This window comes from Suricata suricatta, chromosome 10 (genome assembly GCF_006229205.1).
Source record: "Suricata suricatta isolate VVHF042 chromosome 10, meerkat_22Aug2017_6uvM2_HiC, whole genome shotgun sequence".
NCBI lineage: Eukaryota > Metazoa > Chordata > Mammalia > Carnivora > Herpestidae > Suricata > Suricata suricatta.
The window spans coordinates 121053960-121078304 of NC_043709.1; the positions used below are offsets into that span (position 1 = coordinate 121053960).

At 47.3% G+C, this 24345-nt stretch overlaps 1 protein-coding gene across 1 annotated transcript in view; it reads left to right on the forward strand.

The window, feature by feature from the left end:
- The window catches only part of MSRB2 (methionine sulfoxide reductase B2), a 39115-nt gene extending 16009 nt beyond the window's left edge, over positions 1 to 23106 (forward strand). Inside the window, exons 4-5 of the mRNA XM_029954758.1 lie at positions 2432 to 2579; positions 22786 to 23106. Of these exons, the coding sequence (XP_029810618.1) occupies positions 2432 to 2579; positions 22786 to 22875 (238 nt within the window). The 3' untranslated portion in view covers positions 22876 to 23106. The remainder of the gene's footprint in view (positions 1 to 2431; positions 2580 to 22785) is intronic.
- The last annotated feature ends 1239 nt before the right edge of the window (positions 23107 to 24345 follow it).

A 24345-nucleotide genomic window follows, 5' to 3' on the forward strand; every position in this document is an offset into this window, starting at 1 on the left:
ATTGTTTCCCATAAACGTTTGAAGTGACTTTATTAGTCTTCAGATTAATTCATTAAAAAATGTATTACATTCATAATTCTCAATCAAAATGCCTTTAATCATCACTGGTTTAATGTAATGTTAAGGGTGGAAAGGCTGTGATTAAAACATTCTTAAAATGTTTCTCCCTGGTCCAGGGTGGCTCAGATAAATAGTTTTGAACCCTTTAGAAAGGGTTGCAAAAAAAAAAAAAAAAAAATTGGACCTATGACTGTTCAAATTTCATGGATATCTGTTAATAGAAGTAATGATTTTTTTTTTAACGTTTTATTTATTTTTGATACAGAGAGAGACAGAGCATGAGAGGGGGAGGGGCAGAGAGAGAAGGAGACACAGAACCGGAAGCAGGCTCCAGGCTCTGAGCTAGCTGTCAGCACAGAGCCTGACGCGGGACTCGAACCCACGAACGTGAGATCTGACCTGAGCCGAAGTCGGAGGCTTAACCGACTGAGCCACCCAGGTGCCCCATGATTTTTAAAAAATAATGGCTACCGGTCCACGTAGCATTTGTCCAACACTGTGCTAAATGCACTGTACCTGTCGGGAAATTATTTCAGGGAATCTTGTCAGCAACTTTGTGAGGTAGTAGTGCCATTACCGTTCTATGCATTAGGGCACTGAGGCTTTCAAAGATTAAAAATAACTTGGGGCGCCTGGGTGGCTCAGTCGAGTAAGTGGCCGACTTCAGCTCAGGTCTTGATCTCGAGGTTCGTGAATTCGAGCCCCGCGTCAGGCTCTGTGCTGACAGCTCAAGAACCTGGAGCCTGCTTCGGAGTCTGGGTCTCCTTTTCTCTCTGCCCCTCCCCTGCTCACAGTCTGTCTCTGTCTCTCAAAAATAAACATTTTTAAAAAGTTTATAAAAATAACTTGCCAAGGTCACAAAGCTGTAACAGAGGCTGGATCCACATCCAGACCTTTCGGAAGTCGGGGCTCTTACTCCTCAAAGTTCTGAAAGTCTGGTTTGAGGACCCTGGGAGTTTCTGGGACCATTTTAGGGGACCCGCAGGGCCCTCTCTTTTGTTATTGCATATCCCTGAAGCTACCTCCTCTTCTGTAAGTCAGTCAGAGTGACGGTGCGGCAGAGTGAGTCCAGAAGCGCATGTGCAGAGTCGACGGGCTTTCTCTTTTCTCAAGCTCCATGTTAGAGAGATTTGCAGACTTGGAAAACTGTGCCACTCTTCTCACCAAGTGTTTGTTTCAGTTCGGAAAACATAATTAGCTGTCAGGAAAAGAGGTAATTTATGTTACCAGGGAATGAATTTGTTATTCTCACAAATAACGTAAAATTATTTAAGAATTCTCAGTTATAATTTCTAATTTGTTAAACATCAATGTACATAATTGGTGTAAACAAGGGCTCCCGGAGCACCTCTGAGTTTTCACTCTGGAGCAGCCACGAGACGGGAGTGTTTGAGAAAGGCTTTCCGCTGAGTCTTGTGCTGTCCCGAGCGTTTCTGTGGTCAGGGTCTAGGGGAGTCAATTACGTGCCACTCGTCCTGCTCTTTGCTCAGTTCTTTAGGTTGTTGGCTTTGTTTGCAGAGTTGACAATGCATTACTTCCCCTCTTCCTTGGAGAGCCCTCCCCCTGCCACTGCAGGCTCTCCACTCCGGGTCCCCAGTGCCCTTCAAGGGAGCTCACGGAGGCTCCTGGGCGCGTGGGCTTGCTCCCCCTCTGGTCAGCCCCTCTGGGCCTCTCTCACCTGGATGTCATCAGACCCCATACTTAGCCCTGGAGGGTCACTGCACGGAAGCGACTGTTCACAGCGAACCCTCACGAGCCCTGGCCTTGTGCCCCCCTCCCCTCCAGAGCAGCTCCTTAAATCCTCAAAGCATCTCTACGACATAGGTGTTGTTCTCCCCTAGCTACGGATGGGCCCTGGAGAGGTTATGTCGCCTGCCCCGTGTCACACAGCTACAAAACGACAGGGGCAGTCAGGCTCCTGCGTCCAGGTCACCGGAAGGGCCTGCTGCTGAGAACAGGTGTTTCCTCGGGCCTCCCACTGCCGGGCCTGGACCGCGGCGATGCCCTCCGCGGACCACCGTCGTTTCACTTCCGTTTCCTCCTTTTCTACATGTAGACCAGTCAGATGGAAACCGGCCCCAGGGTTCACAAAGCCTCTAGTGTTTCTCCGCCCCTGGTGGACGTTGGGAGGGAAGCCGGCAGAGTCCCAGGGACAAGAGGTCCTTTCAGCGGGACGAGACAACGCGTTCAACAGTGGACGTGCAGTGGGCAGAGCTCCTGCGGCACCGATTTGCCTGTGACCGGCTGGGCTCCTGGCCAGGGTGGGGGAGGGGGCACCACACCTGCCCGGTAGGAAAGGAGTCAGGGCATCAGACTAAGTAACTGTCCCTGGCAGTCTGAGCAGCTGCTGAATGGTAAATGTCTTCCGCAGTTCTGAGAAAAAGTACTGCTCTGGCACCGGATGGCCTTCGTTTTCTGAGGCTCATGGGACATCTGGCTCCGACGAAAGTGACACGGGGATCCTGAGACGCACAGACACCTCATTAGGATTCCCTTGCACCGAGGTTGTCTGCAAGCAGGTGGGGTTTTTTGTTTGTTTGTTTTGTCTCTTTGGTCTTCCCTGATGCTACAGAGAGCAAGTGTGATGACGCTGGCCGCCTCGGGTCCCTCCCTCCTGTCGTGCTGGGCGCTGCGGGGAGATGGACCTGCCCGAGCCACTCTCTGCGCAGCCGTTCCTGGTTCTGGCCTCCCAGAGAGCAGAGTGAGGGTCTGAACGAAGGGACAGGCAACAGGAAGGCCCAGGGCGCCTGGCACCTGTCCACCTCCTTCCCCCTTTGCAGCGTGTCACCAGCAGTCAGAGTGACACTGCCCGTGACATCGGCGGGTTATTCCTTTCACGAGCCTGGTAGGAGCTAGTGCCTTCAATCCAGACAGCAGGCCCATTTTTATATTCTCAGGTGCTCGGTTTTGTGGTTTGTTAAGACACACAGGCAAGCCGATAAACAGTCTTGTTGACCTAAAGACATTGGCGGCAGCAACATTATCGAGTACTTACCCAGGAACTGTGTTAATGCTGTGTGCATTACATCCGTGAATCATCACAACAGCTTTATTAAGTAGATATAATTATTAGTCCCCATTGTGAGTAGGTTAAATGACCTACTCACATCCTCACTGGTAGAGAGCTATTTCCTGCGACTGTGCACTGTATTCTTTTTTTTTTTTTTAAACTTTGTTTTGAGAGAGAGTGAGCAGGGAAGGGGCAGAGAGAGAGAGAGACTCCCAAGCAGACTCCGTGCTGCCAGCGCAGAGCCTGACGCAGGGCTCGAACTCACTAACTGTGAGATCATGACCCGAGCCAAAGTCAAGAATCAGATGCTTAACTGATTGAGCCAGCCACGCACCCCTGTCTTCTTTCATTTCTTGATCAAATTCTGATGTGGTGGGCTTCCCTCCCCCCATACAGATGTCAAACACCAGAGTGGGGCAGCCATGTGGGGGGCGGCCATGTGGGGTTCACCTGTCTGGTTTCGTGTAAAGAGCTTTGTCTCGGTGGGGAAATGACAGCGGCCTCTGTCCTGTGCAGTGTGAAGCCCATCTTGGCCACGTGTTTCCTGACGGCCCTGCGCCTAGTGGTCAGAGGTTTTGCATCAACAGTGTGGCACTGAAGTTCAAACCGAGAGAACACTGACAGTCTCCGGGGCCCCTTTCCCTCGCCAGTGCCTCACACACACCCTCGGTCCCCGCAGCCTTCGGGAATGACGTGTTTATTCTCTACCAAGCTTGGCTACGTGTGCCACCGGCACCAGGCAAGCCACAACCTCTGGGCTCAGCCAACCCTGACTCCAGCTCTGACTGTGGAATTTCACGCAGGGACAGAGGGGTGGCCATTTCCATCAACTTGACTTCTGTAGGCTTTGCCTGGGACCAGAGGGCGTGATTCTTTGGGGACATGAAGAAGCTGATGGACTACGAGCCAGAAAATCCCTACAAAACTCCCCTGAACTTCCCACTGCAGTGAAGCTCTTGGTGGACATATTCAGGGGTGAGGTCGAGGGAAAAGAGGAAGGAGATTCGGGATTAGAAACGAGTGCCGAGGACCGGGCTTGTGGGACAGCAGAGCTGGGGAGGCCCACGCAGGGATCGGTGGGATGCACGATTCTTCTTCATAACTTTAGACTGTCTTGACCATTCTGGTTTCGTGCTTCCTACCTACAAATAAGTGCCAATGGGTGCTTATTAGATTTCAGTGATTAATGAGAAAACATGGCTACGAAGTTAAGCTTTCACATGTTCAAATAAAATACTTAACGAAAATTGGTGTCTACTTTGTGTCTAAGCCTATGAATTTGCTCTTTTATAAAAACTCTAGATCAAATACCAAAAGAAAAAAAAAACATTACATAGGCGTGGGCATTTGGTTATACAGCCCTAATAGAACTCAGCCGTTTTACAAATTGAGAGAGACTTGAATACTTCGCTATTGAAGGTGTTTAAGTTATTTGAGATTTTACAGGCAGAAGGAAAACCTAAGGATTCCATTTTTTTCTCTCTTTATTAGTTTGTAGTGCATCATGTAACTCTTCTTTTAGTGGTTACCATGGAAATCACGACATGCATCCTTCACTTGTCACAGCCATATAACAATTATTTTTAGTTGGGGAGAGAGAGGGATGCAGAACTTGAGAGACTATTGAAAGCTGAGAATGAACTGAGGGTTGGGGGGGAGGGGGGAGGGGGGAAGACAGGTGGTGGTGATGGAGGAGGGCACTTGAGGGGAAGAGCACTGGGTGTTGTATGGAAAACAATTTGACAATAAAATATTATGAAAAAAAAAAACAATTATTTTTGCTACTTCTCCAAGAATCGCAGCCTCAGATCGCTTTAACCCCACTAACACCCTTCCATATTTTGTGTTACTATTGCTATGAATTTAATTTTACACACATTTTAAGCCCCACAAGTCATTAATTTATATGCCAATATTTATTTACATTTACCTACATATTTTGTCCTTATTTCTTCCTGAAATATCACATTTCCCTGTGGGATTATTTTTTTTTCCTGAAGAACTCTTTCTTTTCTTTTTTTTAATGTTTATTTATTGAGAGAAAGAGAGACAGAGTACAAGTAGGGGAAGGGCAGAGAGAAAGAGAGGGAGACACAGAATCCAAAGCAGACTCCAGGCTCTGAGCTGTCAGCACAGAGCCTGATGTGGGGCCCAAACCCACAGACCGTGAGATCATGACCTGAGCTGAAGTCGGACACATAACTGACTGAGCACCCCAGGTGCCCTAGAACTTTTTCTTTTACTTCATGATTCCTAGTGTTGAATCTTCACAGTTTTTCTGTTGGTTGAGAAATGTATTTATCCTCCTTTAAAATGTTGAAAGTTTTATTGAGGAAGAATTGATATACCAAAAAATGGCACATATTTAATGTATAGACTTCAATACATTTTATCTCCTTTCGTTTTGGAAATATTATTTTCCCTGGGCATAGACTTCTAATTTGGACAAATTTTATTGTGGTGTTTTGGAAGTTTCATTCCATGGTCTTATGGCTTCCATTGTTTCCTCTGAGAAATCCGCTGCAAGAGCTAGCGGAGCTCCGAGAAAGCAGTGTGTTCCGCTCCGCAGCCCATAGCCATCGTTACGAAGTCCTCTTTTTATTTGATTTTCAGCAGTTTATGAGGTGCCCTCATGGGGTTGTCTTTATTTATTGTGCTTGGGGCTCACAGAGTTCTTCGAATCTCTGGTTGATAATTTCAGCAGTTTTGGAAAATTCTGTTATTCTCTCTCCACTATTGTTTTTTCCTCAACATCACTCCTCTCCTTCTGGAACTTGAATCACACAGATTTTAGGCCATTTATTGCATCCCATGCATCTCTATGGTTCTTTTCTGAATTTTCCCAGTCTTCTAAATTTTCATACTCAAGTTTGGATATTTTTTTGTCGACATGCTCTCTACTTTACCAGTCTTATCCTTTTGCTTGTTTAATCTCCTTTTAAAATCTTTTTAAAATGTTTTTTTATTCTTGAGAGACAGAGAGAGACAGCACAAGCAGGGGAGGGACAGAGAGAGAGGGAGATAGAAAATCCGAAGCAGGCTTCAGGCTCTGAGCTAGCTGTCAGCACAGAGCCCAACGTGGGGCTCGAACCCATGACCTTGAGATCATGACCTGAGTTGAAGCTGGATGCTTAACTGACTGAGCCACCCAGGCATGACTAATCTCCTTTTAAACACATCTTTTGAAGTCTTTATTTTAAGTGTTATATACCTTTTTAGTCCTAAAATAGCCATTTTGTTCTTTTTTATGCATTCCAGTTCTCTGAGGAAGTTCTGCATCTTCAAAAGAGGAAAAATAGGTATATTTTCCTCCCAGGGTTTTCATCTTTGCTCTTAAACATATTAATTATAGTTTTAAAAGCCCTTGTTAGGGCTTTACTATCTGGATCACCTGGATCATAGTTTTTTTCTTTTGGTTTTTAATCATATGCTCTTACTTTTTGGAATGCCTAGTATTGGGCTTTCCTACATCTCAACTATAACTCTCCAGACTAAGAGTGTGGAAAAAAAGACCATTCAGAAGATATTGACTAATCAGAAAGGTTCTTTTGGCCCATTCAGTGACCACTTCGTAGCACCTTGTCCCGTGGTGGCATGCCTGATTTCAGGAGTGTTTGCCACAGTATCAGTTAAGTTTTCACTGTGACCATACTTTCCTTTAAGAAAGACCTCTCCTAAAAATAGAAACAGTTCTTTGCACCCTAGTCTGCCCACCATTCTGGGGCTTTTGCCATTCCAACCAGCTACCAACTGTGTAAGCCCTCCCATCCTGAAGCACTGAACAATGCATGTGGAGGAACAATTTTAATAGAATACTACTTTCATCTACTTTCTAGACATAGATTTCTTTGGTCACAGGAGAGAGTATTTATATTTTTATTCTACTAGCAATTTTATACCTTAACCTCATATTCAGTAACTTTATGTCCACGTCTCACCATCAAATTAGCACCCATACACACAAGGTTAAAAAAAAATAATCTATATTTAGAAAGAAGTTGAAACCAGGGACTTGAGTAGAGTCCTAACTGATGAAATGCCCGTCCGATTATGCATTGGTGGGTTGGGTAGACCTCTGTTCCCCTCTCTTAGCAGCAGCAACAAAAAGGCCAAAACACTCCATAAGTGACTGCTTTGGCTTAGATCTTAAGATGGAAAGAACTTCAAATTGCTAGAGCAAATGACTAAATTATATTCTTCATTAAAAATTAAAATATTAAGTAATGTATTGACTGTAGCACAATTCTGACACCAACCACCCAGAGTTAGTACCCCTCCACAGGTGTGGGACACAGTCCCCAACAAGACTGCTCACGTGTCCTTTACCAGCTGCAGGTTTGGGGGTCCTTAAGCTACTTGCACTTCTGACCATCTGGCTACAAATTCAAAAGTGCTCCTCTGACCTCCTTCGCTTCAATAATTCACTAGAATGACTCACAGAACTCAGGAAAGTGCTGTACTTATTCTTATAGTTTATTCTAAAAGATACAAATCAAGACCAGTCAGTGAAGAGACACATGGTGTGAGAGACTGTGCCCTCTTCTCGCGGAATCAGGTCACATCACCTCCCGCACGTCAATGTGCTCAGCACCCAAGATGCTCACCAGGGCTTCCGTGTTCAGTTTCTACTGGGATTTCATTACATAAGCGTGACTGATTGACCCATTGGCTACGTGATTGAACTCAGTGTCCCTTTCCCCAGCGGTCGGGGAGGTCGGGCTGACAACATGTGGCTCAAAGCCACAAGCAGCCCTGTAATCACAGGATTGGTCACCAGCATGACCAGTCCCCATCCAAGTCATCTCCTTAGAATAAATTTGGGCGTGATTCAGTGGCCCCTCATGAATAAGAAAAACTCACTTACTACTCAGGAATTTCCAGGGGTCAAAAAACTCTATCTCAGGAACCCAGAACAATGATGAGACAAAATTCTCCATTATATGACATTTAAGAAAATAACACTACATATCAAAAATTATAGGCTATTGTTAATATGATATTCATACCTTAAACTCTTTTCTTTTATGAAAAAGAAAGCAAATGAAATAAAAGACTCATTTAAAGAAGTTAGAAAAAAAGAGTAAGGTAATCTTATTAGCTATCTTAATAGGATAAAGAAATGACAAAGTAAGAGGAGACCGGAGAGAAATTTATTAGAGAGAACATCAAAGAAATGCGTCTCTGAGAAACAACAATAGAAAACAAACTTCCAGTCATTTTAATCAAGAAGAGAGAATGTTCATCTGAACTAAAGTAGAATGAAATGTGGGGAATAAAAACATTACAGATTTTTAAATTGTTGACACATGCTTGCAGAGCTCAACTGAAAAATACGAATGAAATGTGTGTGGTTTTGTAAATTGAAGTACTAGTTGACCATGTTATATACATAGTGACTTGACTTATATACATTACAAAATGCTCATCAAGGTTCAGTGTAGTCCCCATCTGTCACAGATACAAAATTATTACAATATTGTTGACTGTATTCCCTACACTGTACTTTTCATCCATGTGACTTGCTTAATTTATTCCTGGTAGTGTCCAGCTCTTAATCTCCTTCGCCCATCCTCACACCCCCCCTCTGCTCTGGCAACCACCAGTTTGTTCTCTATTTTTATGAGTGTATTTGTTTTCTGCTTGTTTATTCATTTTTTAGATTCCACAGATAAGTGAGATCATATGGTATTTATGTTTATCTGACAATTTCACTTAGCACAATACCCTCTACTTCCAGACATGCTGTTGCAAATGGCAAGATGCCATTCTTTTTTAGGGCTAAGTAACATTCCAGTGTGTGGGGGTGTGTGGGAGGTGTACACACCACATCTTTATTCATTTGCCTGTCAGTGGACACTTGGGTGTTTGCATATATCTTGGCTGTTGTAAATAATGCTCCAACAAACATATGGGGGCTTGTATCTCTTTAAATTCATGTTTTCATTTCCTTTGGGTAAATACCCAGAAGTGGAATTGCTGTATTGTAGGATATTTCTATTTTTAATATTTGAGGAACTTCCATACTATTTTCAGTAGCTGCACCAATTTACATTCCTACCAGCATTTCACAAGCGTTCCTCTTTCTCCATATCCTTGCCAATACCTGTCTTTTTGACACCAGCCTTTCTGACTGGTGTGAGGTAATGTATCATTGTGCTTTTGATTTGCATTTCCCTGGTGATTAGTGATGTTGAGTGTCTTTTCATGTGTCTGATGGCCATCTGTGTGTCTCCTTTGAAAAATGTCTAAGCCCTCTGCCCATTTTTAATTGTATTCTTTATTTTTTGGTGTTGAGTTATGTGCGTTCTTTATATATTTTAGATATTAACTCCTTATTGGATATATGATTTACAAATATCTTCTCCCACCCAGTAGGCTGCCTTTCTTTCCATACAAATATATGATTTTTATGAAAAATAGTAAATTATGAAAATTGTTGTAAGATCTTTTTTTGGGGAAAAAAGATTTTATTATTAAAGTAATCTCCACACCAACATGGGGCTTGAATTTACAACTCTGAGATCAAGAGTTGCATGCTCTACTGACGGAGCCAGCCAGGCACCCCAGGAAGATCTTAATATCTGAATAGAGAACACTTTAGAAATTATTTATAGTTGCCTCTCAAAAATAACACTGGACCTGGAGAGTTTCATGAACAAATTCCTTCAAACCTCCAATAATTCCTATGCCATATCCATAGTAGATTTAATATTTGCAAAAATAACACAACAGTGACATTACATCCTGTTAAAGGTAGAGTATAACAGTGGAAGGAGATCTATAAACCGATTATACCTAAGAAAAAATATATGAGAGAACATTAAGCAAATTACTAACAATGAATTTTGTAATAAATTCATTTATTTTATTTTTTAAAGAGAGAGAGAGGTGTTAGCAGGGGTGGGGCAGAGAGAGAGAGAGACACACAATCCGAAGCAGGCTCCAGGAGCTGTCAGCACAGAGCCCGACCCAGGGCTCAAACTCACGAATTGGAGATCATGACGTGAGTTGAAGTCAGAAGTCTAACTGACTGAACCACCCAGGTGCCCCATAAATTCATTTATTAAAACGATATCAGAGGAATAAAATTTAGCTTTCACTTTGATCAGTACGAAAAAAATTAGATTCTTTGAAGGTCCCTCCGGTTCAAGACAAAACAGAACGTGCATGAAATATACTGTTTCCGAATTACTCTGCTAGACCTACAAGACGTGAAGAGAAATCTTCAAGACGTGATGGGAGGGGTGGGGGCGGGGCTTTAACCGGAAGTGAGACCCTACGCATTTGGAGAAGGCTGGGCTGCCTGCGCGTGGGGAGTGGTTCAGCCCACATCACTCATCCATTGAAGTATTTATTCAACAAATATTTACAGAGTACTTGCTGTTCGCTCGGCTCTTTTCTAGTTACCGGAGACAAGTCAACAACACAGATGAAATCGCTGAGCTCTTGTCCTCATCTGGAGCTTCCGTTGTAGTAAAGGAGATAGGCAATAGGATAAATTAATACGTATAATAAGATTTTAGACGGGCTAAGAGCTGTGGAGAAAAACATGGAGGCAGATGGGACATGTTGGGTGAGTTATGATTTCAGATTGGGTAATTAGGCAAGTGCCTCACTGAGAAGACTTGCAGATGAGGGAAGAGCATTGGGGCAGAGAGAACCACACTGCGAAGTGTATGTGGAGGGCGTGTTCTTCATGAGCAGTGCGGGGACCCGTGAGGCTGAAGAGGAGCGAATGAGCAAGAGAATTCTATCCGATGACCTATCTGGTGTTTTCCAATTTGATGAGTTAAATGGAGATATAGTGAGGATGCCAAAATTTGGGGAGGGGGGAGTAATAATAATTAGAATCATAGAATAAAAATTAGAATAATACTACGAATTAGAAACCGCAGGGAAGCCAAGGAAACAGCGCTGCCTTTGTAAGGCGAGCTCCTTCTTGCTCTTCTCTGAGGGTCTCCTGGGTGGTGGGCATTCCTCTGAAGCACGTCTTCCTCCAGGCTGCTCAGAGGATCCCAGGGGTTGGGTTGGCTGTAACTGGACTTAGGAAAGGATGGAACAGACACATGTCAGATGGCCACCAGCGCAGACACCGTGTCCTGAATCGTGCCATTAGGCTTAGCTTGAAAACTGAGTTGAAAACATGGCCGGGGAAGCGCTCCCACGACTTACAAAGGTGTAAATCTCAGCCTGAAGGCTGGCTGGTGGCTCTGCACGTGTTCTTCCTGTCCCACCGGCGTGCTGGACGCACCCTTGGTCTGTGGGGTGCCAGAGTCCTGTCCCTCACAGATTTGTTCATCATTGTCTTGTACACCTGAATGCATAGGACTTGCATATTAACTATACCTGGATTAAAAACAGAAAGCAAGCCTGTCCTCAGGAATAGCCCAGAGATATTTCTCAAAGATGATCTGACATGGTTTGATCCTGCCCCGGCATGAGCCGAAAACAGCATTATCCATCCCCCTGAGGCAAGGGCTAATTCAACCCATCCCATTACCCGCGACCTCGGGAGTCCCAGGTCTACTGACCCACTGGCACCGTGAGGTGGCCTGTGAGAGGCCACTGGGGCTTGAGGACTCCAGGAAAAGGCCACTTTCTCAAGATGCCTGCAAGCAAGGAATTCTTCAAAGAACGGGTCCTCAGCAGGCTTGCTCTCCACATCTGCCCAAGCCCCTCTCCCCGCACTCTCCGGCCTGTCTCCCATCTTTGAACGCGCTAACTGAGGGTCCCCCGAGTCTAGCTCTGGGGAGCAGGGCTGGGAGGGTGGCCTTCACGGCCAGCTGAGAGGCTTCTGCTCCTTTCCTCTGGACGGGGGTCATCGCTGGGCTGCCTCCCCGTCCGTTCAAGGGAGGGAGGTTTGTGTCTGCCACGTTATCCCAGACACGGTCCTGGAATGTTCCAACAGGATGCCCTCAAGTCTCTCTATCCTCCTCCCCGAGAGTTAGGAAAGAAAGAGCAATTCCTGTTATATTTAGATGCCGATGATCAGGGAGAGGGTAGTAAGAGATGAGGGTGAAGGGAACATTCTCCGGAATAGGAGTATTCCGCTGATTGGGAACTGCGTACAGCCTGTTTCTAGGGCGCACCCCTCGAAATCATTTTCTTTGTAAATGTTAAAAACCATGTGAAAAAAGGAAAAACAACAACCTTGATTAGTCTTCTTTGTACTTCAATCAGCAACCTGTCAGCCTCTGAATAAACTGTAATTCCTTCGCCGTGCCTGTTGAGGAGAACATTTAGGCCACATTTAAAAACAAAACACCTTCGTAGGGGTCTCGAGAACAATTAGCAATTAGAATAATCTATTTTCTACACTCTGTACCAACACGGCCGTGTGACTGATTTCTAGCTCAGGCACAGCCTCGCTCAGGAGCCCGGTCTGCCCCAATTCAGCATCACTGGGGGCGTTGTAAGAGGTGTGAGGCCCTCTCGGTGTTCCAGAAGCTATTAGCGCACCATTGACTTTAGAACCGAACTCAATGCCTTTTCCTGAGGATACGTTTCTAGGGCTCACTAGTTTTCCCCTCAAATCTCCACCACTTGGGACTAAAGAAAGTGCCTGGCCGGGGTGGGTGCACCTGTGCTCTCCACCCTTGCCCCCCCCAGCTGCCCCCCAGCCTCCCAGGTCTCCCCCCAAACCCCTAAGCTGCCTGGACCACAGTGGCAGCCTGCACTTTCCCTGAAAATACCCCTCTGCCAGGGTTTTCTCAGAGTCACAGATTCCCAGCTCCATAAAATGCCACAGAGAGAAGAGAATGGAAAGTCCCTGGGTCCAACCCTTGTGGATTCTACAGGTAAACAAACTGAACCCCAGAGAGACTGAGCTAGCTAGTGGCACGGCCATGGCACCCAAGATTCCTGAATTTCAGCCTACTGCCTCCCCTGGGTGGTCTTCGTGGGCTGAAATTGGATTCAGTTGTCCTTCTCTTGGAAAAGCAAGATGTTAACTTTGCCTTTTTTTCAGGCAGAGGAATAGACTTTGAGGAGTTCTCAAGGCCATGGTCAGGCCCAAGGGTCTGAGAGCTCCAGAAGGCATGGCAGTGCTCCATATAAGTGGGTGGCCAAGCTACAGTGCCTCATTCTCCTTCCCGAACCTTCCTGGAGGCCAGACCCTGAGGCCTGCGGCAGGACCAGGACTTGCATGAGGTGGGAGAGGCAGCTCACCAGTCAGGAGGCACTTGCCCTCAGACCCTAGGGGCAGCGGATGCTAGGATTTTGCAGCCTGAGGGTCTCTCTTGCCTCACCCTTGTCCCTACAGGTACCCCAAAGGACATAGGAACAGGGGATGAAAATGGCAGGGGGCAGGGTGGCCTGGACAGGGGACTGACACTGCAGAGTCAGCAAGATGAGGTGCAGAAGAGAAGAAATGCCCCCCCACAGGAACTAAGTCCCGCGCCTGGGCCCTGAGTGTCGGTCAGGAAGGGAATGGAGGACCCCCTTAAGCCAGTTGAGACCTTCGTCATCCCCAGATCCTGGGCTAAGCTGTCATTCCAAGATCCCAACAAGGACTACATGGACAGAACTGCTTCCTGGGGCTCCTCCCTGAGGCCAGACACCCTGGGGCTTTCCACAAGCAGGCAGGGCTGGGAGGGACAAAGACACATTAAGATGTAGTCACCGAATAACTAAATGTCTTCAGTGCACTGGTGTCTTCAGTTCCGCCACACTTCCAGAACGTCCGCGCTAAGCATCACAGTGCTTTGCCATGGACAGCCCCCTCCACCAGCACCCCAACCGCCACCGATCAGTGTGCACTTAACAAAAATCTTCAGGCTCATCGATAGTATATGATGCAGAATAACCAATTGATGAAAGTGATAGTAAAACAGAAAGTAGTAAACAGTAAAAAAAAAAAAAAGTCATCAACTTTTTATGAGCCTTTAAGCATTTTTTCCCACTCACTATGATTTTCTTTTTTAAAAAATAGGAGTACTTGCATTAGAATTGTAATATGTATGAGTCCTAGGACTATTTTATGAATTTATGTGTTTTTTTTTTAGGAAACTGTTTCCAAAGTGGGGCATTTTTTTCCCTAATTCATTTCAATCAGTATGCTTAACTCTGCTCGCTTAACATGCCTTCTGTGAATTTAAAAGGCCCTTTTTGAGGCTCCTGGGTGGCTCAGTTGGTTAAGCATCCGACTCTTGATCTCGGCTCGGGTTATGATCTCATGGTTCGTGAGTTTGAGACCCGCTTTGGGCTCTGCACTGATAGCATGGGATTCTTTCTCTCCCTCTCTTTCCCCCCTCTCTGCCCCTCCCCTGCTTGCATGCACACGCATGTGCTCTCTCTCTCCAAATAAATAAACAAACGTTAAAACAAAAGTTCTTCTTTGGTTCCTATCACTGGTATTTTCTTGTTAGTGCGTGTACACTCCAGGATTGTTTGCATTTAAATGTATCTCCAAGTAATTTCATCCACTTTCTCACTTATTTTGCTCCTTAAACTGATACAAGTTAATTTTCCATGAGGAATTCCTGCTTTACTGTCCTAAGTAAGAAAGAGTCCGCTAATTGTGTGCTCTGCCTGCGTGCGGATGAGACGGGTGGTGCCCCCGGAAGGGACAGCTGGGGCCAAGCAGATGCTGATGGTGGAGCTCGCGGTCCTCTGTGTGTCTGCGTTCATCAGTGCAGAGGAAGGCCTCAGTTCTTCTGGCCCCTGGGAGGGGGTTTCAGCCATCCAAGGAAGGAACCCTTTTCATGAACATCCTTCTAAGATTCTAGACAAGAATCAGAAGCCAGAAGCAGATTGAACCGTTCAGGATACACTGAAGGAGAATCACACAAGATTAGGGGCAGAGGGAGGGAGGTGAGATAGCAAAGTATTGGGGGCAGCCATTCTGGCTTCTTCAGGTATCCAAGCCCTGTCCTGCTATGTCCAAAGAGCATGGCTGGGGTGTGATCAGCCTTGTGTTCTATAGCATCTACCATCTACCCAGTGGCCATGATGCTTCGTGGCTGCCGCCAGGGACGCTGCACCAGCAAGAGCTGCATGGCAGGACAGAGCGGGGCCAGCAGCCCGCTGGGTGACTGCAGCTAATAGACTGCTTGGTGCTGCCTTCGAGGTCCCCTTGGGAGACTCCCTCAAATAACCAGGAGACATAAGGATAGCTACGTCCCTTTTAAGGTATATTTAGGGAGGGGCACCTGGGTGGCTCAGTCAGTTGGGTGTCCAACTTCAGCTCGGGTCATGGTCTCAGGGTTTGTGAGCTCAAGCCCCAGCTCAGCACAGGGCTCTGTGCTGACAGCTTGGAGCCTGGAACCTGCTTCGGATTCTGTGTGTGTCTCTCTCTCTGCCCCTCCCCCACTCATGCTCTGTATCTCTCTCCTTCAGATATAAATAAACATTAAAAACATTTTAAAAAGTTAAAACCTCACCGAGATGTTCCTCACCTATGAAATTGGCAAATGGCAAATTTGCGAGCCTGCTCTGTTGGTGGGATGATGGAGAAACGGGTCTCATGATACAAACTGGCACAACCAATGTTAGGGCAATTTGACAATATCTGCCAGATCTGTGCTTCATTTCTGACTTACAATTTCACTCCTAGGAATGGATCCCAAAGATACATTGGGGGAAATAACAAAGAGACTGTACAACACCGTTAGTAAAAGCAAGACTGGGAATAATCTGAACGCTCTTCAATAGGATGATGATTGAATAAACTACACTCAGGCACACATGGAGTATTGTCCAATTATAAAAGGAAACGAAGGCTCGCTCTATATACTATTACGGAGCGAGCTTCAGGATATATTGTGAAGTGAAGGAAAGCACAGTGGAGGAAAATGTGGGTAGTGTCCCACTATCGATCTAATAAAGAGGGAGACTTCTCCAAATAAATTCCTTTGTAGATTTGCTTTAGAAATATTTGCTGAAAATATTTTATATAATTCTCAAACAAAATTAAATTGTTTTAATATTTTTTATGTTTTTTATTTATTTTTGAGAGACAGAGACAGCGCAAGCACGGGAGGGTCAGAGAGAGAGGGAGATACAGAATCTGAAGCAGGCTCCAGGCTCTGAGCTACCTGTCAGCACAGAGCCCGAGGCAGGGCTCAAACCCACCAACGTGAGATCATGACCTGAGCTGAACCTGGACGCTTAACTGATGGAGCCACCCAGGCGCCCCTCTCAAACAAAATTAAATTTAAAAACGCAATTCCCAATCAAGACCAAAGTGAAACAATGCACCTAACTGTAACCCATTACTAGCACAGCCACAAAGAGCCACAGTCTTAAGTAATTTTTAAAACATGGTATTTAGACTGTATAACAGGCTATTCCATAGGACAAAAAGAACTGCCAAGAAAATATTAAACTATTTTCAGTATCATATTTTTGGCAATGACATTGCTGTCATTGGGGACTGGGATTTTCTGTATGGAAGAAAGGAGAAACCCATGTAAGATGGATAAGGTTAAGTAAACCCTATAGATTTCAATTTGACTTAGAAATACTTATATGTAATCGTATTAAACTTAATATTTTTTTCCCTTAAAAAGAGACTTTCCTAACTCTATCCAGGAAGAGGTCTCAAAACAAGGAGCACTCCAGGAGCACCCAGGCGGCTCAGGCAGTTAAGCATCTGACTCTTGATTTGGTCTCAAGGTCATGATCTCACAGTTCATGGGATCAGGGCCTCAAGTCGGGCTCTGTGCAGACAGCTCAGAGCCTGAAGCCTGCTTTGAATTCTGTGTCTCCTTCTCTCTCTGCCCCTCCCCTGCTCGCACTTCCTCTCTCTCTCAAAATATAAATAAATATATAAATAAATAAATAAATACACACATACACAAACACAAGGATCAGAACTTGTGTGGCTCAGTTGGTTAAGCATCTGACTTCGACTCAGGTCAGGATCTCACGGTTTGTGGGTCGGAGCCCCCACCTTGGGCTCTGTGCTGACAGCTCAGAGCCTGGAGCTTGCTTCAGATCTGTCTCTCTCTCTCTCTCTCTCTCTCTCTCTGCCCCTCCCCCTCTCACATACCCTCACACACACACACTCTCTCTCTCTGTCTCAAGAATAAATACATGTTAAAGACATTAAAAACAAATAAATAAAAACAAGGAGCACTGTAATGGCAGTCAGTAGTACTGTGGTCTCTCAGTATTTCCCACTTGAAGAAACAGATGACTGAGAGATGGGCCAGGAGAAGTAAAAGATGAACCTGAGATGTCCTGTCGTGAACACGACCATGTCGAAAGCACTCAGGATCCGAACCGAGAGGGCCCACACGGTCTAAAGACGGGACAGTGTGAGGATCGGTTAGATTAGTTTCTACAAGAGAGTACAACACTTCAAGTCTGTTCTCATCTTGAGTTCCTAATGATCCAACCACGACATCCATCGGTCCCCTTTTGAGGATATTAGGTAACCAAGTAACTGTCTTGAAAAGCGCCTGCAATAGACGGAGTGTTTGTGCCCCACCTCCCCCCAATCCATATGTTGGAACCTAGTGCCCATCGTGATGGCGCTCGGAAGTGGGACCTTGGGCAGTAATGGTGTCACAAAGCTGGAGTGATGTCAGGAATGGGACGGGTGCCCTCTGAGAGACTCCAGGGGGCGCCCTTCCCGTTTCTGCGACACGAGAACGGAGCAAGATGGCCACCTGCCACCCAGGAATGGGCCTCACAGACACGACTTGCCAGCGCCTTGATCTTAGAATTCCCAATCTCCAGCGCTGTGAGAAGTAAATTTCTGTTGTTCATCAATGGCCCAACCCAGTGAGGTAGGTATTGGGATTCCCATTTCACAGGCCAGGAGGTAGAGTGGCACGTTGGAATTCAAACCCAGCTCTTTCTGATTCCAAGACTGGTATTTGGGGCACTACTTTCTGGGTAACTTGGACCCTCTGCCATCATCAGGCTATGTGTCCAGGATGTAATGTCCCCGATCCATCTTGGAGTGGACATCCTGGCAGCAAAGCCCCGGAGAAACAGCGGAGCCAGCCCGGGAGGGCCGAGAAGCCAGTTCTCCCCGGGCCAGGTGGGCCCCGCCCCTGGGTGCAGCCGAGCTGGCCCCGTCACTGGGATGGCTCTCGGGCCCAGGATTTCTAGGCCACTTGAAAGACAAAACCCCAACACAGGAAGCGGTAAGAGGAGTCTGGGCCATCAAGCCAGGCGGCTCACAAAAACGTGCGGAGGGGCCCTAAGAGAACACAGCTGCTGTCCCGCGGCGGATGTGGTCCTAGCAGCCGCCCGGAGGGAGGGACCCGGGCCTCGTGGGGCCGGAGCAATGTGGTCCCTGTCCCCGTGGTCAGCAGCGGGACACCGTTCCACCTGCTGCCCTGCTGCCCTGGGCACTTCCGTGCACTTGGACCGCTTTACTAGAAAACTCCACAAAGCCTTTTATGGTTCTGCCAGATGCTGGAAAAGGAGAGAAACCAAGCGTGTCAACGTCCCTTCTTTACGCTCCAGACATGGTGGCCTGGCCGGATCCCTAAGTGCACTGTGCGCTTTCCCTCGAGTTCTTTCTCAGGAAGCCCCGCCTTCCCTGCTCGCAGCCTGATTCCTAGGTCTCAGCTTCCTGTCACCTCCCTGGGATAAGCCTGCGAGCTCCTGGACCCGGTCAGGTCCTCCCCTCACACAGTCTGGACTGTCACGTGACTGAGTGCACCTGCACTTCATAAATTCTGTCACTACTTATTTAACATTCTTCCTAGCTCGTTGATGGGCTGCGGACCTCTGGCTGTGGTCTCCCAACTGCTACTTAGCCATGGTCCCTCTGCTCCTTTCATGGGGGAACTGGATACGGGCTTAAATGGCAAGTCTCAGGAGTGGCTGAGGAAGCCAGAGTCTGATTTCACCCTGCCTTGGAGCAGCTGGCCCTGGAGACATCTCCAAAGGCAAGATGGATCCTCTTGGTGGACGTGATGGGCTCAGAGGGGGCCTCCCCACGTCTGTCACGTCACTGCTATTTTTCTGGGACCTCCATAGTACCTGGTTTACAGTAGGTGCTCACTAAATACTCCACTGGGAGATTGACTGGTAGTCTGAGAAGGGCTGCACAAAGTGTTTCTGATGTACAGAGTTTGGATGACCTTATGTCATCCCCCTGCGCCTGGCTTGTTCTGCTCTGTGCCCTATCTTTCCAAGAATGTCTTAGGTTTTTTTTAGTTTTATTTTTCATGTTTATTTCTTTTTGAGAGAGACAGAGAGAGCATGAGCAGGGGAAGGTCAAAGAGAGAGGGAGACACTCAATGCAGAGCCTGATGTGGGGCTCGAACTCCCATACCGTGAGATCATGACCTGAGGAACCACGAGCTGGACGCTTAACCGACTGAGCCCCACCCAGGCACCCCAAGGTATTTCTATTTTTTAACCAACTGTTACATGGCTTAGCCAAAGCTCTTTTAGATGTATGCTCTCAGCTAGAAATGAAGACAGAAGTTGTTTTTTTCTTATCTGCAGAAAGTGATCAGCCACTAGCCACCCCCCCCATGTATTTTATAAAGGTTAATACTGACCTCAAATTCTTCTTTTTGAAGAGGAGAGGGACAGCTGGTCATAAGTCTATTTTTTCCCAACAGCTAACACTCGAGTCCTGGAAGGAAACATTTGGCCATCATGCGGGCAGGGGTGAAAATCCCTCACTCCGAGCTCTAAATTCCTTTTTCACCTTGATTCTAGATTCCAGAATTTACATACAAATCACTTTTTCCCCATATATAAGAGTGTAATAAACATTCAGTTTGGAAAATTTAGAAAATAACAGGTATGCCAAAAGAGGAAAATCTAAATCATCCCAACTCAATGCCCAGAGATAGCCACAATGAATATCTTGAGATCATTTTTCTCTCAGGAAAAGAGATACTTTTTATTTAAAAAAAAAAAAAAGAAAGCACATTGGGGACCATTGAAAAATAATTAATACAGAATGTACAGAGATCTAACAGACATACTTGCACTGTGCACCAGAAGCACTGATGGTAGTAATATGTTTAGCTGTGTGTGTGTGTGTGTGTGTGTATGTGTGTGTGTGTCTAGCGTATGTGTTTACAGTATTTAAATAAAAGGGAATATCTGTGCAGATTGATCTGAAACCCGTTACTTCCACGCTACAGCTTTTGGAGCTCCGTGTTGATAGATGCAGCACCACCTGCTTTGCTGAAACAGCTGTGTGGCATTCTGTGGTATGAACAGATCCCATTTCATTTCTTCCACTGTTGCTAAAATTCAGGTTGTATCCAGTCTTTTACTCTCACGGTCATTGCCGCAAGGAAGCCCCCGTCCAGGCCACCGCGCGCCCTCCTCAAGGGTTTCTGTCAGAGCTAGGACTGCCGGTTGAACAGTGTCAGTCCTTCGAGATGACTTCCCGCGTGGTTTTGCCGGTACAGAGCCCTCCGGCTCCGCGTCTCCTCATCAGCACTCGGCCTTGTCAGACCGCTTACGTGGTTCCCAATCGAATGGGCTGGAAACGGTGTCTCACTCTTTTTCATCACTCTTCTTGCCACGGTTGGCTGTGAATCCAAGCCCCACGCTGTTCTGTGCACTTCATGTATCTCGAACACCTTCTCACATAAATAAATACTCTCCCATATAATTTTAAAGCATAGTATTTTGAACGGCCATGCCATTGTTTAGTTAGGAAATGGCCCACCACAGACATTTACACTTCCGTTCTAGAGGGCTTGCCATTAAAAATGGCGCCTAGGGGGCACCTGGGTGGCTCAGTCGGTTGAGCGTCCAGCTTCAGCTCAGGTCATGATCTCACAGTTTGTGGGTTTGAGCCCCGTGTCAGGCTCTGTGCTGGCAGCTCAGAGCCTGGAGCCTGCTTCCGATTCTGTGTGTCCTCCCTCTGCTCCTCTCCAGCTCATGATCTGTCTCTCTCTGCCTCAAAAATAAATAAACGTTAAAAATAAAAAAAATAAACGGCACCTGGCAGCTGTTACAGCAGGGCAGTGACGCGGGCAGGCTTTAGATTCAGACACACCCTGGCATCGCCTCTGGGCCCCCGCTTGCCAGCCACGCGGCCTTGGGCGGGTCCCTGGATCTCATGGTGCGGCAGGGCCACTGAAGGTCAGCCCCTGAGGCCAGCTACTGTCTGAATCCTGATTCTGCCATGTCCTCGTATGTGGTCCTAGGAGAATTCTCTAACTCCTCTGTGCCTCAGTTTCCTTGTGTGTAAAATTGGACATGATAACAATAGCGCCCAGTCCAGAGGCTGTTGGAAGGGGGGTGGTGTAGCCCCAACTGGCAGATGAGAATACCCAGCATTCATCACGTGCCTCCTATCCAGTCTAATTGGAAGAAGACCGAGTTGGCACCAAAATTCTTGCCGAGACCAGCAAAAGTCACGCCTGACTTGCCCAGACGGAGAAAGCGAAGCTCAGAGGAGTTCACGATTGGCCCGGGGGTGCACAGGGAGCTGCTGTCAGATCAGGGCGTGGAAACAAAGCGAGAAGGCGGCCACCGGTGTGCTTTCTCTGCTGCCCCCAGCGCCGGCACGAGAGGAAAGCGGGAAGGCCACGGATCTGTGAGGAGTCACTCCTTCCGCATTGTCCTTCCGTGGAGTCCCATGAGGGCTCTCCCAAGGCGTGGGGGGAGGGGGGATGCCTTACAGCATCCGCTAGCTCACCGTCACTCCGGAGGTGCGCATGCGCCCCCGGGCCCAGCAAGGTGATAGTAACCCGGCATTTCTAGCACCTCGTCCCCAAGCCCGTGTGCTGTGCGTTGGAGGCACGAAGTCCTGGCTCCGCTCGCTGCTACAAACAGGGGAGCCTGGTTGGCGACTGTGGCCACTACAATCAATCAAAAGCTCTGATTGTCCGTCAGAAAGCTCTCAGGGGGGTGGCGGGGAGAGAGGCACAGCCAGGATCTGCAAGTTGCGGCATGCAACCCTTCGTGACCCCGAACATCTTGTCCCTTTTCCCGTGATTTGTTATCTGGCCCGGAGCAGGCCAGGGCACACCTCCCATCATAGCTGCTTATTCTGGGCCAGGCCAGACGGCAGGGGTGACGGTCAGGAGACCGGAGGGGACGCTGCCACACCCTGGACCCCCAGAACCCCCGCTGAAGGTTTCCACTCATCCACCCCTTTCCTTCCTGTGTCTCCTTCTGGAATCATTCTTGGGCTTCTGTCACTCAAATACGCAACAGGGACATTTCCAAAAGGCAATAAATATAGTTTTCCTTTCCGGGTCCATCACTTGGGTATTGAGAAGATTATCCAAACGCAGGAACATGACCAACGAGATTCTGGAGAGTCTTTTCAATGCCAGGTCCCTTTGCTCGGATATTTACGAAAGAGTTCTAAAACTCTGAACTGCTAGACAGCTCAGTCACTATGGGAGCTTTTCTCTGTGGTCACAGTAATAGCAAGTGCTGGGACTTCTATTTTAGGAAGTTGAAAAAGTTTCTCCCCAGGGCGCCTGGGTGGCTCTGTAGGTTAAGCGCCTGACTTTGGCTCATCATGACCTCGCGGTTTGAGAGTTTGAGCCCCATGTTGGGCTCTGCGCTGACAGCTCAGAGCCTGGAACCTGCTTTGCATTCCTGTGTCTCCCTCTCTGTCTCTGCCCCTCCCTTGCTCGTGCTCTGTCTCTCAAAAATAAACAAACATTAAAAAAATTTTTTTAAAAAAAGCAATACCTCCCTCGAGCTGGTGAGGGAGGAGAAGGAAGCTTCCAGATGTACATGAACAGGGCTCTGGGAGAGTACTGAGCAGTGCAGGAAATGACAACGGACACAAATCCTCTGTTCCTTCTCCCGTGCAGAGAGATTCGAATTCCCACGACCGTGAACCTGAGCCGACGTCAGCGATGCATGTGACCTGTGGCATAGAGGTGATCCTCTATAATTTCTGAGACCAGCCAGGAGATGTCTGCCTTGGTCCTGCCCTCCTTCTGGGGGAAGCCAGCTGCCACAGAAGACATCCCCCCTTCTCGAGGCTGCCATGCAGGAGAGGCCTCACTAGGATCTTTATAGTACCAGGTGGTTGCACCTAAGTGACCTTCATCAGTGTCACATGGACAGAACTGTCCCTCCAAACCTGCCTGAACTCATGGCCCAAAAATAAAACAGTGGTTTGGGGGGCACCTGTGTGACTCAGTCCAGTAAGTGTCCAACTCTTGGTTTCAGCTCAGGCCATGATCTTGTGGTTTTGTGAGTTCAATTAAGCCCCATGTTGGGCTCTGCCCTGACAGTGCAGAGCCCACTTGGGATCCAACCTCTCTCCCTCTCCGTCTGCCCCTTCCCCACTCATGCTGTCTCTAGCTCTCTCACAATAAATAAATAAACTTTAAATAGTGGTTTTTGAAACCCTGAAAGTTGGTTTAATATCGTTGGGTTAACTTGATCGCCAGAACAAGTAATATCCACTAACGCCGCACATCTCCACATCCTGTGACCCACCTGTCCCGCTCCTGGATGAATATGCACCAAATTTATCTTCATTTGTGCCGAAAGACATATACAAGGAAGGTCAGGGCAATGCTATGTTCACAACAGCGCCAAACTGGAAAGAACCGTAAGAAGGCCAGATGAAAATTATCCATCTGCTAGGCTGGGCTGGAAGGACCCAGAAAGGAGCAAGGAGACGGAATGGCCCAGAAGCCTGGTCTGGCTGCTTGCGACCTGAGTAGGGAAACTCCCAGTTATATACATTTTGTTTTTCCTTTTCTTAGGTAAGCGCTCCACCCAACCTAGGGCTCAAACTCATGACCCGGAGATCAAGAGTCACACGCCTGAGTCACATGTAACAGTCACACGCCTCAGTCACATGACTGAGCCAGGCAGGCACCCCAATGAGCTGGTGGCGTGGTGCTGTGGATGACACCCAGGGTCACAGCTGAGCGCCCGCTGGGCGCCCGCTGGAAGAAGAGGCACCCCGCTTGCCTCTCCCCCAGCCCTGTCATTGTGAGCTAGCCGGTCCCTCTCGGAGCAGCCCCATTTTACTTCTGTGTGTTTGTTCTAATCGTTGCAGACCCCCCTATAGGAAATGTGCCGCCCCCCCCCCCCGTAGGAAAGAAGAAAACAAGAACAGAGAGCAAGGTAGGGGGAGAACAACTAGATCCCTTTCATTTAAGAGACAGGTGCGTAAACAGATCAGTCCGATACAGCAATCTGGTAAGCACTGCACTCCAGAGTTGACCCTGCCTCGGTGTTGGCCACTAGATTTTACCCTGACCACTCGCCGGTGGCCCGCACCCCTGCTAGACAGGAGACGCTGGAGGCCAGGGCCGGATGTTCCTGACTCTTCAATTCCCACCATGCCCGGCACAGGCCCTTGCGCATACTAGGTGCTTCCAAACAGATTTAAAAAAAAAAAAAAAAAA